Source organism: Centropristis striata, chromosome 6, assembly GCF_030273125.1.
Source record: "Centropristis striata isolate RG_2023a ecotype Rhode Island chromosome 6, C.striata_1.0, whole genome shotgun sequence".
In the NCBI taxonomy this organism is placed as follows: domain Eukaryota; kingdom Metazoa; phylum Chordata; class Actinopteri; order Perciformes; family Serranidae; genus Centropristis; species Centropristis striata.
The window spans coordinates 9,028,582-9,046,756 of record NC_081522.1 but is presented as its reverse complement, the minus strand read 5'-3'; the positions used below and the strand labels follow the sequence as shown (position 1 = coordinate 9,046,756).

The window sequence follows — 18,175 nt, the reverse complement described above, 5'->3', positions numbered from 1 at the left end:
GGGCTCCTATGAGATCTATCCTCTCCACAAGTTAAGTCTGCTTCAGAGGTGGCTGTGGCTGACAAATGAAACTGATCATTTAACCTGACAGGAAACACTTACATAACCTTTTGATATTATGTAACTTACTCACAATTCGATCTTTTACAGGATGTCTGTTGATGATTCTTAAGTTTTAGGTTGCAGATTGTTGGAAGATTAGGAACATCAGGACCTATATTCCAGCCAAGACAAAACTTTTAAGGCATCCATAAAAAGTTGCGCCAGGGATGGTCAGGACTTTACATTCTTTATCTTTCCCTGCAGTCAGATTTTTTTAATAGCTCAAAGCTATTACTCCTCGTCTCACAAACATTCCGTAGAGAGGTTCAGATAGAGGATTTTTCAAGGTAGATATATTTTAAGGGCACATTCTTTCTAATTCGGCAAGATGTTGGCTTGCTTTTTTCGATAGCGGCCCGCTGCGGCCCCACCTCTGGCGCTGGGACTGATCTCGATCACCAGGACTAATGGTGGAAATCCTGAGTATTTATCAACTTTCCTTATCAGTAAATTACCTTTACATGGCATTGTATTATTTTGGTGACTGTATTGTTTTAATGCACGTAACGTTTATAGTTGTTGACTGAGGATATATTTAATACATTGCATCATGGCCATGGTGATGTATATTTAGGTAGGTGTATTAAAACGACTGATCACATTTGGTGTCACATTAAGCTATGTTTGTTGTGCTTCTCGTGCTTGCCTATGTATTCAGATGCTTCTGTATAGGCTACAGAGTGTAAAGGGTTAGATGCCACATAACCTTTGCAACAGCATCATACCTGTCAAGTATCCCGTTTTGGCTGGGAAAGTCCCGTATTTACCCTTCTTTCCCGCCGTCCTCCCGTATTAGTATTTTCCTGTAAATCTCCCGTATTTTTACCGGGCCTGAGCGGAGCAAAAAAAAAACCAAAAACATTCCCAGTCTGAGCTCTGTCACTAGCCTCGTGATAACTGCCATCCACAGTAGCCTACTACAGGTACTGTAGGTGGCAGCTGTCGTGAGGTTAGTGTGTGACGTCAGATGAGTGACAACCATAAACTGTATAAATAATGAACATGGTGCATCTCCGGTGGCACACCTTGTAGAGACTCAGTCCTCGTGAGCGGGTTACCTGGGTTTGAATCCGGCATGGAGCACTTTCCCTCTGTCTTCCCCTTTCACTCTGAATATCTCTCTATCAATAAAGCTATAAAATGCCCCAAAAATATCTTTAAATAAAAAAACAATGGATGTAGTCACGGTGACGTCACCCATAGGGTTCTGACAAACTGATTAATTCACATGTGTCTTATTATTGTTGTTGTTGTTGTGACAACTGAGGTCAGGCACATCTGGAAAATCAGTTTGTCCAATAATGGCAGGCAGGAAACAAAGGAGCTGGCTAAAGTTCAGGAAGTAGTGCAGCTGTGCATAAAGCGAATTGTAGTTTATAAGTGGTTGACAAGTGGTGATTTTAGCTTTCTTGTACACCTGTCTTTAAATGTAAGGGATACTGGAGCTTGGTTGGGGTGGTGGGACTGCTTGCGGCAGGCGGCGGAAAATTTACCTTATTTTCAAATCCAAAACTTGACAGGTATTAACAGCAAACGTTCATTAGTTTGAATAAGCCACACAGCCAACAACACCAAGTGAAACAATACAACCTTCAATTTTTAATATAACTGTACTCTGACATATAAAGGAAGGTAACATAACGTTAAGCAGCAAATAACATGTGCAAACGCTATGAGTTTGCTAACATTAGCTAGCTATGCTAATGTCGTCAGCAAACGTATATGAACGTACAAATACAATGCTTCACATTCATCAACGGGAAAAAGATGCAAAAAAGCCTATAAAAATGTCCGCTTAGGTTAATGTTGGTAGGTAAATGGACCTGCACTTATATATCGCTTTTCTAGTCGCTTTGTGACCACTCAAAGCACTTTACACTACAGACTGCACTCATTCACCCGTTCACACACACATTCATACTGGTGGCAGAGGCTACCCTAAATGGTGCCACCTGCCACCATTGGGAATTCATTCTCACACCGATGAACGCAGCATCGGAAGCAATTTGGGGTTCAGTATCTTGCTCAAGGCTGCCATGGTCTGGGATCGAACCACCAACCATCCAATTTGCTGCTTAAGTTACAGTTAAGTAATATCTAAATATCAAGGTTGTATTGTTCAACTTGGTGTCTTTGGATGGGGTTGTGTGGTTTATTCAAACTAATGAAAGCATGCTATTGTATCCCGATGATTATCTCTTGGTAGCCTACACAATTCAAACATCACTTTCTTCTCCAAACCTAACAGTCTGTGGTCCAAACTCAGGGTCAGAAAAGGTCAGACGGGGGACAGGGGACGTGGGTCCAAGCCTGGACCTCTGCAGTTCGCTTCTTCCTATTTTTTGATTCTTATTTCTTTGTTTTTTCATCACAGGCAGGCCATTTTTTCCAGGTCAATGAGAATAGTACAAATTCAGTGGAAGCAAGATCCCTACTGTGTCCCCAAATATCAAATGCTTCCCGTGCACCTGGAGCCTTTCACCAAACTTTATTTTTCATGTCAGGTTTTGGGCGTTAAGTGGCTTGCTCCCAGTGCAAAATCAAACCCAACACATTCATCATTCCCTCCCTTTTTATTGCCCCTCAGGTCCAATTTTTAGATGGTTTAGCTTAGTGACGCAAATGCTCATCCTCTTGCAAAGTGTGTTTATCTGGGTGCACATGTGCATCTCGGTGCTACAGGAGGATGCCCTTTGTATCAGTTTATGTGCCAACATCAATGTATATTTGTATGTCAGTCTTTGCATATGCTATTTATGTTTTCACATGGCTTTTGTGTTGGTTGTGGTGTCAGAAGTAGGGGTTATGTTTGCTGCAGTTGCACGAGTTGTTTTGCGTGTTTAAAGATACTGAGATCAGACAGATGTTCTTCAGATGCTTTATTTTTCATAACCCCCCTCTTTAGCAAACTCCTAAATCAGCCTGTAAATGAGCTGAGAGACAAGTGTTTACATCGTATCCTCAAAGCATGCATTAGAGCAGAATATAGGAAAGAAGAGAGGGAGGAGAAGAAAACATAGAGGAGAGGAGGGATGCAGAGAGTACAATAATCATCTATCAAGAAACCCCCATCAGCCGTCCCGCAGGACAGCTCCTTGTCTTTAAAAGAGATTAGCCACCAGTGTTGACAATATGTCAGATTTATCAATAAATGTGTGCCATCATCACGTGTGGATCGACACGTGTGGAGGAATGCCCTCACACCCACTGAACACACAGCTTTTGTCCTTTTACAGACCAATAGGAAAGTTGCATAAATACGGTGACTTATCTGATATGACTATGAAAATAAAATACGAAACCTTCACTGTTCCCACAAGTGGAAACGAATGAAAGGTGTTCACACATGTGTTGTTCAGGTCAACCTCCTGCCACTTAGCCAGTGTAAACAGAATAATTCTGGGTGCCTGGCAGCTGGTGTCAAAGTGAATGGGACATTGGGGGAGGAAAATCTGATAACATTCTTTGGGGATAAAGGGAACTCGTGAGTTTATTAGATACATTTGTTGGCAGCCAAGACTGACCTGTGTTTAGTTGTGGTTGCTCTATGCATAGCAATTAAGAGTGGGTTGTGAACTTTTCACTTTACTCTGCAAAAACAAGGCCGGCTCACACTGCGCTGCTGCCTTCAAAGCCGCGTGGCAGACGGTCAGGAACAGACGATGGCTGTTGGCCGTCTGAGAGGTCAGGAGTGAGAAAGTCAAAGGTCAGATTCTAGCTGAGGCATCACTAATGAGCTCATTCATTAAGCATAAAGTATTGCAGGTGTGCTGAACATGCTGAAGTCTAAAAGGCTGCAAGTATGTCAACTCCTACTACTGTGAAGCCCGACTCCCTGCTTCTCCTCCTCACGTTTTTGCTTTCTCTGAGCTAAAAGGAGCCATATAAGGTGCAGAATAAAGGCTGTGATGTGTGAGTGGACGTAAGTGTGCACAAGTGTGTGCGTCTGCATGTGCGTAGCTTGGTGTGATAGCATAATTATAATACAGTTTACAAAGCTTGGCAGGATCTCAGTCCGACCCTGTGATTGAATATGGCTCCTGTGATACTGGTCCAAAGGCAATTGTCCATTGTTTTTCTACTTTCATATTGTTGTGTTTAGTTTGGTTTATTAGGTATCATTTGTTTTATTTTGTGCCATGGTGGGTTTTGTTCTGCGCTAAGTGAACTTTTGAAACATGATTTGGTTATGGATGTGTGCACTGTCATTGTCCTCACATAATACATTCTCAACATGAGACAAATCTCCTGACAAATGTTAATTTCTGGACAGTTAGCTGCTAAATGCGCCACTACAATCACTAACTTTGTCTGTCTGTGGATTGGAGCTGGACAGACAGTGTGCATTGGGTTCGTCAGAGCTGTGAGATGTCTGTTGCAGCCGAATACGACACTGATGAGAACAGTGAGACTGAACCCAAACAACAAAGCAAAGCTTAAGAAGTCAAAATGCTCTGCAGAGTTTAGGGAACATGTAGAGGCAGGTTTCTACGTGCAACACCTTTCACGTTACACATTGTAATATGACCCATTGTTAACAGCCACAACACCATATGGCTCGCATTTTTTCTGTGTGTTATCATGACAAATTGTGGTCCAACATACTCACCAATTTGGTGTCACGTGGTGTGATCGCATATCCAGATGGTCTCTGGCTTACATAGAAAATATATATTAGTGCAACTTTATTCACAAACACTTCAGAATTGTACTCAACAGTAGTATATGAGTAAATACACTATGTCAGTTAACACAACTCAGAGTTCAAACCGTTTGTCTTCATGCAAAAACATAGACTTCTGTATAACTTCAACAAAGGTTGACTTCTAATTCTGTAGGATCAACAACACAAGTGATGCCAATGTCAGCGTTAACCACATTAAGTCCTCACGGACAGAGTTTACACACCTGCCCTTCATGCCTGCCACTAAGAAGCTGCTATCAGACCCAGACATTAATTAGCATCAGCACACATTATCCACAGCAGCACTGATGTTTATTTCCCCTTTCCGTCTCCCTGTCATCCTATAGTCATCCGGCACCACTGTCATGGTAGACATAGCAGTGATGGGAGAAGCCCACGGACTGATCACAGACCTGCTGGCTGACCCCTCTCTGCCCCCCAACACCTGCACCTCACTACGGGCCGTCAGCAACCTGCTAACCACCCAGCTCACCTTCCAGCCGCTGCACCGGCCACGCCCTGCTCCCCTGCTTAACCCAAGTGATGCCTACACCTTATCCGACTCAGAGGAGGGTCCTGAGAAAGGAGAGAAGACGTCCATTCACAAGGTAAGGAAGTAAATAAAGAGTGTCATGATTTATACTCTACTGGAAAGATGTGCTGTTCTAGAAAGTTGAGATGAAAGTGAAGACATTTCATCCAAATATCAAAAGTCTGAACTGTTAATCACAGGTAGTCATAAAACTTTTTTTTTGGAAACGACTGAAATAATCCTTAGATGGAAATTCAGTCCACTTTATTAAGGCCAAATGATTTATACACCACACAGCGCTCCACACACATGTTAATCTTTTAGCCTATGTATCAGCTAATGAGTGCTTCCTGCTCTCAAAGCTTTTAGCATCAAATGAAGGAGAGTATTTTCATAGAGTTGAGTGAAGAAAAATAGAGCGCGTCTACTGCTCCGAGCACTGTTCTCCCTTTCATAGCCACAGCTGTGTCAACATGACAGATGTGCAGAGCCAGGCTGTGTGTGTGTGTGTGTGTGTGTGTGTGTGTGTGTGTGTGTGTGTGTATGAATCGAAAAGATGAGGAGAGAGGCAACATGAAGGTGAACACATCTCTCAAAAGGTTACAATGAGGGACGAGCGTGTGTCAACAAACCTGGACCCCCCACCACAGTTATGGTTCCAGTTATTTATCTGAGGAAGATTTCCCATCCTAGCTGTCTTGAACGCTAGCGTGTGGTCGATGGCTGCCATGCCATCGAGCCAAGCACTTGGCTGACAGGTGTTTTTTTTACATCTTCTGAACTTTGTAAAAGAAGTTAAGACAAACTGCGCCTGTGGAGTGGCCAGTGAGCCCGCACTCATTAAGACTCTGCTCCCCAGAGACGACGTGCCTGCCTCTAACTGCCCAGGAGGAGAATAGCAGGAGGAGTGAAGGTGGTTAGTGCGGGAGTGGAAAGCCCTGTGCTTGCTTTTCTGCCTCCTGGCTAAGAGTCTGATGTCCATCGTGGTGCATACTGATGCCTTTCAAGCGCTTTTCCAAAAACCCATTTTCTGTCCAGGACAGGGCATGTTCTCTGTGCTGCAAAAAAAAAAAAGCCAGTGCATTAGCTGCACAAAGAAAACATGACAAAACACGCAATTAATTATGAAGTATTTTTTAGTTACCTTGATCTAATTTTTCTCACTCTGTTTCAGAGATAAGTCCAGTTATAGACTTAAATCAACACTGACTGCAGCAGGGATCAGCTGTAGTTCTTTTTTCTTTTCTTTTTTTTTTGCGAGGATGGCCTGGTTTTTGCCATGTTGCCGATGGTGATGTGTGTGCATTTCTGTGATGTGTGTTTCTACTTGGTGTGTGTCCAAGCTTTCATTAAAGAATGGAACTACGCTGCTGCAAAAACATATCATGAAATGTTTTCTACTTTCAAAACTGAGAATTCGATGAATATTTTAATGAACACATGTTCATTAGACATTCTTCTAATCATAGCATGATCACACACAGGATGCTTTGAAGAGATTCTTGCTCTGTGGATTTGTGATAATGCAGTTTTGTGTGCATTAGTGTGTCAATACTTATACATATAATCTGCACTTTTTGTGCATGGCTTATTTTGTATGCATGCATTTTCTAAACGACGCATTTGTGTTTAATGTGCAACTGAATTCAGCACAAAAAATCAGAACAGTTTTCTGTTTTTTTTTATTGGGCTTAAATTAAGGTTAAGAGTAAATTGAAATTAGTAAAATGTCCACTAAAGTGACCTAAACCTACGTGTGTGTGTGTGTGTGTGTGTGTGTGGTTGTACTGAGTGTATGCCGCCGTGCTGTGAATGGGCTCATTCAGGATTCTGAGGCGATCTTTACTAGGTCACCCTGCAGAAGACTGAGAGAGAGAGGCTGCCATGTTTAGCGCTGCTGTGCCAAGCTGCTGCATGGCACCGAACAGATGGAGGCATCACAAGGGCACAGACCACTGGGAATCCCAGAGAAAAGATAAAGAAAGAGACTGAGAGGACAAGACAAAAGAAACTTAGAGAGAGAATGAGAAGCAGAGAGGCAGAATCCCTATGATGAAATGTATCTGTGCAGTGCAATACTGACATTGTATCTAATAATGTACCATGAGGGGCATCGTTGGTGCTGCTTCTTGCCAATATCCTGCAGCCTGTGGTGACTGTGGTGATTCTCTTTGGATCCAATGAAGGAAAAAAAATAAAGATTTTCCATGATATTAGATGTATTTTCTTTTTTTCTTTTTCTTTTTGTCTTGGGCGGATTCTGGAAAAACAACTGTCTCATATAGATGATCAATGTGACAGCAGACCAGTGGTGGAAAATAACTAAGCACATTTACTCACGTAAAGTACAATTTTGAGGTACTTGTACTTTATTCAAGTCTTTCCATTTTATGTACAACTTTATATGTTGTTTATCTTTATCTTTATATTATGTATAACTTTATACTTCTACTCCACTACAGTTTGAGGCAAATATTTTAATTCTTACTCCACTACATTTAGTCGACAGATTTAGTTATTTTTAGGTCAAGAATTAACATAAAAAAACGATAAATTTCAAATGATAAATTTAAAGTGATTAAACAATTTTAATTAAATGTCAATTAAACGGCGCAGTAATGTGCTGCCCACTGCTCCTTGCATGGTGTGTTCACTTGTGTGTAAAAAAAGGATGGGTTGAATGCAGAGGTTGAATTTCACCATTGTGGGATTAATAAAGTAATCTTCTTCTTCTTCTTCTTCTTCTTCTATAACAGCATTAAGTAGTTCTGACTGTGTATGTGTGTTTGTTTTGCCTTTGTGTTTGTAAAGCGTCTGAGGCGGAGTCTCCACCCTGGTCTTCTGAGGAGGATCTCTTCCACGTGGACCACCACCACCTCCGCCACAGGCCTGCCCACCATCGAGCCCGGGCCCGTGCGAAGGGACCGCAGCGCTAGCATCAAACCCTACCATGAAGCACTCACATGCAGGTATCTGAGCATACACCTCTCCTATCCTTGGACACAAAAGATCTAAGAAAAAAATAGAATAGATATAGAACTGTCTTTGTACAGTGAACAACAAAACAAGCAGCACTATAGTACTTCTGATCGGTTGCAATAAAAGCACAAGAAATTTCCACAGAATATAGACAACTTATAGTTATAGTTTGTTTTATTTTTATAACAACAAACACACATTTGTAGGCATTTCACAGATATAAAATGATGAAATGAAATACATTTGGTTGGCATAAAGTTTTTCTGAAGATATACACTTTATCTATCAAGAATAAATCACATTGTCACAATAATTTCATGGACGGAGGTAAAATTAAAAAAAAGTATTCTAACTTCATGAGTGACACGAGTGTATATACAGTTTAATTTTGTAGTAGGATTGGGTGAAAAAATAGCAAATGCAGTCCCATTTTTATTTTTATATTTTAGATTGGAAGGAGTATGTAGAGAAAAGTTTGTTGTCTGAAGGAAAGCCCTTGAATATTATATTTCAATATACTAATGAGGTCCTAAAGTGCAACATTGTGATAAAGGTATACACAACTATGGTGCAAAGGCGTTCAGGAGGAGCCTTACAATGGCTACCACAGGATGGCACATGACCTTGTAGGTTTAGAGGTTTATCCCCAGCAGTGTGGTTGCAGTTATAGCAAAGACACTGTGAGTGAACAGTAATGGCGCAGCAGTTTGGAAGAGGATGTGTGTGCAAAGGGAGCCAGAATGGAAATATGCCCCACAGGCAAACACATTAACCTGAATAACTAAGACAGCACAGTGGTGCTGAAGATAGCACGAGACTCAGGCTACACAGAAGTATCATGCTTTATAGGAGATATGTGTGCATGTGATATCATTTTTATTTTTGTGTCCTTTTTTTTCGGAGGAGGGGCTGTTTTGGGATAGAGATGGTTGCAGGATATATGTGAGCGATGATGAGGGTGTGTGCATTCATGGGTTTGTGTGTGCATGAAAGCATCTATTTGTGTGATGGCGTTTCTGCCTGGATGCATTTTGTTTTTGCAAAAGCTGTTGAGAAAATCTGGCCTGGTTGTTCCATTATGTTCAGGCAGGACGAACACACACGCAGTGAATCAGAAGAAATGTCAAGACATGACAGTCCCATATTGTTGAAAAAACGCACAAAAACAAGTAACTGGGTTTGTTTGTGCTGCTTTTGTTGTGCTAGTAAATCACATTGATGCATTAAGTCTAGAATAAACACAGTCCTAATTTATTAGAGTAGTTATGATTACTAAGTGGAATATTTCAGCATAATTTACTGTGATCAGTGCAGAGATTGCATTCCTTACAATTAGTTTGTGATTACTGTGACGTTATGTTTGGATTATCTTAGAACAGCTCAGGGAAAATAATGTGTTTTATGAATTTCAAAGGCGTAGAAAATGGAGATTTAGCTTGAAAATCTTCAGCTGTGCGTGTTTGCGTGTTATGAATATGAGCTATCGTGCATACGATGTTTTTTATGATGTGGATGCACAAGCAGTACTAGACAGCACATGCTCTCTGTCTTTAAAATATTAACTATGGCTCAACAAGAAAGAGTCTCTTTGCGTTTCATCTACCTTATTCACTTTCTCCCCTGTCGAGTTTGTGTCACAGGCATGAAAGTCCTCAGATGGAGTTCAGCGTTTGTCTGCAAATACAGAGGCTTCTTGACGTCTCTGTGCTGCCAACCAGCGTCACGGATTCTTGTTGTGTGCCAAATAGGGGGACAGTTAGTACCATAGTGAAGGTTTGTGTATATGTGTGTGTTGTTGTACAAAGTTAGTTTCATTTTCAAATGTTGAAAAAGAACTTTAGTCAGATATCTAAACTGAAGCTTGAGCTTAATTATTAATGTGTAGAAGAACTTCTGAAAACCATGTCTGATGTCTGACTCAGAGACACGCTGCAAACTGCCTGCATGGATTCAAACAATGCAGCTCCAACTGATCTTAACCTTTGAGTTGTTGGGTTGTTTAGAAGTTTATGTGCCGACGTACAGAACAAGCATAGATGTGTCTTGTTTCTCTCTTTCTGTATCTAAGGCTAGTGTTAAGAAATATTTCATTCATGAAGAATAAAAAAGTGCAACCTCATAAAAACCGAGTACATTTCATGAGCTTAGATTTCACTACAGGTTTTATGCATGCATCTTGAGATTTAATTCAGCTCGCTCGCATACTTACTGGGCCCGTCAGTGAACTTTTGGATAAAAACAAACTCACTGCTGTAAAATGAGGCTTGACTCTGCAACTGCATGGCCTATTTCCCACCTCAGATTCATTTAGAAATTATTTTTGGGTGGATAGTTTTAGAGAAATATGATGTTTTCAGAAGGGATGCCATGTTTTTTGTTTTATGCTACCTATACATCAGAAGACTTTGAAAATATTTGGAAAAGACTCCTGGAAAACTATCAGCTCACACCTGCTCACATCTAAAGACAAGTGTTTGGAGTTTTTAGTTCCTGCCTAGTCTCTAGATTGAGATTTTAGACAGACTGTGAATCTTGCAGGGTAACTATTTACAAGACTACAACTAGATTCTTTTTGCATCTTTTCCCATCATGCTCTTAGTGAAAATTTACAAAATGGAGAGGAAGCCGCTTTTGGCTACAGCTGCTCTAGTGTGTGCAGTGGTTTGTGTTGGGGGAAAAAAACAACAAAAAGAAGAGGAGAAGACGCCACAAAATGCCCCCTCACAAAGCTGAAAAAGGGTTTTCTGTTTTTCTGACATGAAAAGTTGACTATTTTACAGTAAAAATAGATATAAGGAAGAATAAAGGAAAGGAAAACGAAGAAATGAATTCATGATATACATGAATTCATGTCCTATTTAATTATAATTTGTTTAATTGAATAATTATATTTATCAGCTCTATCAACTTTCATTTAGTTAATCATACATTAATCAAAGATTGTTAATTACTTATTTATGTATAGATTTATTTATACATTTTTACTGGGTCTCCTAACTGTTCTCTTTACTAAGAAACAGCGCCCCAAAAAATCCTGCGTGTGGCCGTAAATATATTACATCACTATATTTGTATTTAGGACTGAGCTTACTAGCATTATTGTGATGTTACTTTTTCCTGTGGAAGTGGTTTTACTGCCCGATCTGGAAATGGAGACCTTTTCCCCGCTCATCGGTTGTTGATTGTGTTACGTCACTGCGACTTGCACGTTTGATATGATCGCAAACCTAAGACTAGGAAAAGACTGATATGAAACAGAGCAGATTACTACCTTAAACTTAACGATCGAAATGACCAGAGTGCTGTGACTCCAGTAAAACTCCTAGATTTACTAAAGACTTTCAGTTTTTAGTCTGGGACTGTGAAAATCTTGTGTAAGCCCAGCATTAGAAGCAATGTTTGTGACTAAGTTAAGGAGGAGACTGTCTAGCTGTATTGAGTATAGTTGGTGCAGTTTGTATATATATTCAGGCAACTTAAGTGATCCATGTTCTTTCCAGTGCATCATATCCTCATGTGCGATTCATATGATATCTTATGTTATATGACCGTTCTTTTTTATGTAGCAAACAGTCACACAATCACTGTTTTATGTGGTGAACATGAAACTAAACAACTTGGTCGGGGACTAAAAAATTTGGTAAAGATTAGGAAAAAGAACACGGGTTTGGTAACTAAATATATACTTCTTTATGTAACTACCTGATGCAGTTACATAGGGGATGTATGGGTTGTAGAAGGTGATGTTGATTGTGACGTATTTACGTCCAGAAGTTAATTTATAAGTTGAAAAATTTAGATTTTTAGTTTCACAGGGGACGTGAACAATATCAACAAAACACAAAGTCCTGTGTTTGTTTGACTCATCCATCACCTATCCACCTCCCCTAACTTTATTTTATCTGTGTTTACAGTACATCACCTCACTTCCCTTCTTTCCTCCCGTCATGATTACTACAGCCATTAGAGGTCACCACACAACCACAAACATCAATATGAGGTGCAAAAAGCTGCGCCTCCAGGCTCAGTTATGCAGGTTATCTTCAAATTAAAGTGCATTACTTTTCGTAGGTATAACTACGAAGAGTAAATGAAAACAGCCTGATCAGTGAGAGAAGCCAGCCTACCTTAAGTGGTTGCAAAGTATTTGATTTTGGTTTGTAAAACATGTGGCTCCTATCTTCCAATAATGGCACTGGTTTAGCCAAGCTGTCTGGAGAGACATGCTAACTAGCCAAGCAGACGATGCCTGCAGCTGTTGGCGAGATAGACACACCTGCAGTATTTGATGGTTTCTGGATGTGATCTGATACTCACATGTAGTGTTGGATTCAGTAGGTGCAGTACTATTTCCATTGCTTTTTACCTTACTGGCACATACAGTGGAAGCTCTTCTTTCTAAACGTTTCTTAAAAAGGACAGATCAGTGAGCTGCTGCATCCATCAGGGCAGATCATGTGACACAGAAACTGCACATTGTATTAATCTTTGCCATGTCAAAATAATGTGTATGGAATATGAATTGACTCTTGAGTAGAGATCTGACCAAGAACTACTGTTTTAATATACAAAATACTGCTAACATGAATACATTATCAGGCCAAAAGTATCTTTGCCCTCTCACTCTGCTCCAAGGCTGTTTTATATTGTTTGGCCCATTCATTCCAGCTAAAGGAAATCCTAATTATACAAAACACTATGATATTTTTTGCTTCTAATTTTGTGGCAATTTCCTGTTTCAGCATTGCAGTGCTCCCTTGCACAATCAAGGTCCATCAAGAAAATAATTTCTGTGTTTCCCTGCACAGAACTCTTAACCCTAACCCAAAAAGATTGTTTGGATGAATTGAAATGCCGACTTATCTCCCAAAAAAGTGCCCAACATCACTTATGCTCTTGTGGCTGAATGGGAGAAAATCCCAGTCGCTAGAGTTCCAAAAATCTTGTGGAAACTTTCCCAGAATAGTGGTGACCGATATAGAAGCAGATTAATAATGGTGGCTCATGGTTTTGGAATTAGATATTTAACAATCATATGGGTCATATTCAGGTGATGATGCACTTTTCATGAGTGTCCATGTACTTTTGGCTATGTCTTGTATGTTGTCCTCAAATCAGTAACTAAATTGATGTATCATCTGGGTGGAACAGATATCTGCGTGCCTGTTTCCATGAAGTCTGCCTTATTGGGTGATTTTGCCCTGAAGATTTTGCACTTATCAGAGTCTTTGCTGACCACTAAGAAAATAGATTCCCTCCAGATCTGGAGGATTCCTCTAAGATGATTTAACACTCGATACTCTGCAGACAGCTTCCACGTCTTTGTTTTTAAGTTCACAGAATTTTTTCTTTTAAGGACAGAAATACTTTTGAAAGAGCTCTTTGTCATCCTAATTCTAATAAAGGCAAATGAATGAGGTAGTTTAAGGTTAGTTAACTCAGCCTCCTGCTCACTTGTACTGTGGGATTCATTCATGGTTATTCATTATTGCGTTTTTAATTATTTATGAAATATGTTACTTAACAATTTAATATAAAGATAAAACATGTAAATACAACAACATTTCATCACAGGGTTACAAACTTTTATGTAGTCTTGGGTACACAGTATGCATCTGTGGACAACATAACTGTCCCATCCTGTTACTGTCAGCTGGTGAAAAAGCTTGTGGTTTGGTTCTGTTTGCTTTGCTTTATTTTCTGTCATAAACAATAAATACATAAACATTTGTTTAAATATTTACACAACGAAAAAAAATCAATTTAATCCAATGTGGGACAGGAATATGAACAGACAAAAATGAAAAATGTAATGAAATAAAACAAGCTATTAATAACTTACTACACAAACAACGTGTCATGTATACAACTGCAGTGAATGCCGAATAAAAACACTAAAAGTTAATATCACTTGTCTCCATAGCAGTCGTGGCCCGGGCCGAAGTCAACAACAAAACAAAGACAGCTGTTCCTCCTCTATACTACAGACTAAAATGAAAATTGTGACATGTGGCTTTAATCATAGTTATATTACTCATTATACAAATAGTAAGCACTACTAATTACTTCAAACTAACTACATTCACCCATCTCTCGTCTCTCCATTACCTTTAAATATATGTTTTACACTTCTTCAAAAAACAAAAACAGCAAAGCAGCAATGACCTTTATTATGGATAACTTAAAGCCTTAATATAATTAAAACAGGTGAGTTTTATGTAAAATCAATCTCAGTACAATTGTCATGAAGGAAAAATTAGCTATAGAGACTAAAACTGTATTTTGTATAAGGCTGTTAAGGTGTTAATTCCTGCTGTAAAGTTGGGTAATTTAACATAGGAGTCTATGGGGATTGACTCATTTTTGGAGCAAGCCTCAAGTGGCGAATTGAGGAACTGCTTTTTTTCGAACTGAGCCATTGATTAAATTTTTCAGCCTGGAGGTTGCCCCTTGGTTTATCCATATTGTGAAATGGACGCAATAAACTAGAAAACTGATACAAAAGTCTACAGCTCGTGACTCCAGTATATGCAGCGTTCACTTCTAAAATATATTGTTTACTGCACTGTCTAAAAAAGAATCTGCACACTGTTTTGTTTTGTGTCTTGAGGCCGTCTGAAGAACTGTGTGGGCTGTCAGTGACTTGTTTGGGTCTGTTTGCACAATGACAGTGTGATACTTGAACGAGTTCAGTAAATGTAAGCACACTGAGCAGCTTCTGTACACACAGCCCTGTCGCCTGGTCTTAAAGCCGCAGCCCAGCCCAGCAGCAGGCCCCAGCTATGGCCACTTATGGTGGTGTGAGTATAAACAAACACCTGGGCCTCTCCCCAGTCACCAGAACCTCACAATTAACACACACACACACACACACACACACTGAGACACACTGTCACAGCTGCTTCTTCTGGCAGGGGTTATACAGACACAATTGGAGAGTACAGAGAGTCTCTGGGTTTAGTTTACTGCAGCTGAGAGGGCTCTCATCGGAGCAACACTTCATTTAAATTTTGTTTCAGGCATCTGGCTCGTATCCAGATGTCTAAAATGAAAAAGGAAAGTCGGTTAAGGCTTCCGTGTCAAGCTAAAATACACTTACCATACCTACTGACAACTACATGCTGTTGTTGGGGGTAAACCTGTGATGGTCTCTTAATCGGCAACCTGCCAGCACATTATCTCTCAAGGGGGCTTTAACACAACAATTACACAAGCTTAAAGGCGTAGAAGGGAGTGTTTTTAATGTAATTTATGTACTGTAACTTATATTTGTTATCCATTGTGAGAGCAGGCCAAGACGCAGTAATGTGAATTTATTTACAGATGAAAACACCAATAATCATTCCTGATATGTAATGAGTCCCATCAGAAAAGTGAGATGCAGAAATGTTTTTTAGGAAGAAGGAAGGAGAGAGAGAACACATGGAGGAGAGAAAATGAACACATGGCTTCAATTGCCTTCTCTCTGCTCCATCATCAAATCTGTACAATCTTAATTAGGACATTAGGCTTCTTTTTTTCTCCCTCCTTTTTCCATCATGTCAGCTTTCAGTGACGTACATTGTTAAGAAGGAATAACACCAACTTCAAAGCTACAGTATCGGCTTTTTTATCACACAGACCCCGGTAAAAAAGGGGACGATTGAATACCTTCCATTTCCCTCGGCCCCGGCCACTGTGCTGTTATCTTCTTCACGTCATCTGGCTCCAGAGTAGGTAGATTACTGGAAGCAGAAATAATGGCTGCTGTGTTTATCGTGGCTTGGACACTGTCCGTTTGGGCTCTGGACCAAAGGTAATCTGTCAACCTGCTGTGAGTGGTTGAGTATAAAATCTGGGAGTAAACTGCAGCTGAGAGGGGAGCGGGCAGAGGCCAGTCAGAGCTTATTGCATGGCTCCAAACTATTAAGATAAGCAACGTGGACGGAGGAGGCTGTTCTCAGAAAAAGCAGACAATGTTGCGATTTATACAGTATTTCCTTTTCCAGGATAATTAACTTGATGAAGGTTTATTCTGGAGAATGCCAAGGTGCTTTTCTATGAGAACGGGAGTCATTTTCTACTTCGGAGAAATACTCCCAATTGACTGTTGACAATTAATTCTGGCTGTATTTACATTTGTTTAAAGTATATACAATGCAAAAAAAACAACTTCGACCTTTGACTTTTGCATTGTTGTGTTTCTTACACATTATGTTTCTATAGTATTCATTTTACTACACCAAAAGTGTATTTTGAAGAAAAGATTTTTTTTATATCGTCCCAATGAGAAAAGAAAAGAAAAGAAAAGAAAAACGCCAAGAAAAACACCATACATTTGCAGTTTGATGCTCCTCAGATGTGACTATTATACATTTATAATAATGAATGTAATAGATACATTTATAGAAGAAAGAGAAAGATTAACGGTTTGATTGGACGTACTAAACATTTCATTTGAAAATAGCACTTTAGAATAGGACATTTTTTTCACACTTTTTTTGATCATGATTTTTTTTTAACCAATTATGTAATCATAATGAGCAAACATTTATTTGGATTAATAAATGTACTGTTTGGATTGATAAATGTACTGTTTGCAAACTTACCTAGAGCTGGAGAGATTAGCTGATGAATCAATTAGTGGAATAACAGAAAATTCAGCCACAAAAACATTTTAAGAAAAAAAAAAAATACAATTTCACAGTTTGATGCTTCTCAAATGTGAATACTTGTTTTTTGTCTTTTATTAGAGTAAATGCAAGATTTTGGCTTGTTGGAATGAAAATGAATACATTTGAAAAACCAAACTAGACCAAACAAAGAATTGATTAATTTAGAAAAGACTTAGCAGGCTAATTGACAATAAAGTAATATAATAATTGCATCCCTCAACGTTGATTGACAACATATTTAAGTTGCTTCGCCCACAGTATCCACTTTAAGAAAATACAGCATAATTAATGTGTTTGTGTTTGTGTTTAGGCACACACAGCACTTAGTTAAAGTTGGAGAAAAAATGTGGTTTGGGTTAAAGGGTTAAAGAAAAAATGTTTTTTTTTTCAATAAAGAAATGCTCTTTGTCCAACCTTAAAGTGTTTTTGTTGCCTAATTCTAAGCATACCACGAGACTGAACAAACATATTTGCAGGCAGCAGTTACATTCTTCCCAGAGGTACCAGGCAGAAATGATTTAGAATTCAAATGTAATTTCTTTGAGACAGAATTGAAACAAAAACATAGAGGAAAGTGTATTTTGTCTGCGTACTGTAGGCATGTTTCACTGGGACAGTTAAATTACTGTAACTACAGTTCTAACAACTGTAACTACTCTTAAGAAGCTTTTTGTGATAAAAGCACAGTCACTTGATACATGACTGACGGATCCCTTGAGTGAAAATGGTCGACCTTCTTATTTACATTTAGTGCTGAAGGCTCAATGTCAGTAGCTGAGGCTATTCTGCTGCATTAGCAGAATAGGAAGAGTGTCTGCCAGTTCTTCAACTTTCATTAAAAGTAAACCTTTTAAGCCAAGCGCTGCTGCCTGCCCAGACCCCCCTGACAATAATGTACTAACTGTTCGCCCGCCAAACTATCAAACTATTTTATATTCCACACCTGCTAGGCATTACACACAGTGGTCCAACCTGGCCATGCAAACACAACAGAACTGCCTTTGTTGGGGCCTCAGGACCATTAGGCAGGGTGGGTACGGCTCAAAAAGTGTTCAAGAAACAATTTATCAGAAGGAGATAGACACACTACAGGGCTTTGTGCTCCCTGTGACACCATGCTCTAACGGCAGGCATTTCCTGCCCTGAGAAGGCAGGTTTTACAACATTTAGGGAGAGGTATTTTAATTGGAACCACCTACAGCCTGACAGTGGCCTCGGCGGAGA

General features: G+C 39.6%; 1 protein-coding gene across 1 annotated transcript in view; it reads left to right on the top strand.

Moving 5' to 3' along the window:
• Positions 1 to 18,175, top strand: part of LOC131973319 (cGMP-inhibited 3',5'-cyclic phosphodiesterase 3A-like) — an 85,039-nt gene that overhangs the window by 50,663 nt on the left and 16,201 nt on the right. The window contains exons 3-4 of the mRNA XM_059335286.1: positions 5,134 to 5,394; positions 8,130 to 8,287. Coding sequence (XP_059191269.1) covers positions 5,134 to 5,394; positions 8,130 to 8,287 — 419 coding nt within the window. The remainder of the gene's footprint in view (positions 1 to 5,133; positions 5,395 to 8,129; positions 8,288 to 18,175) is intronic.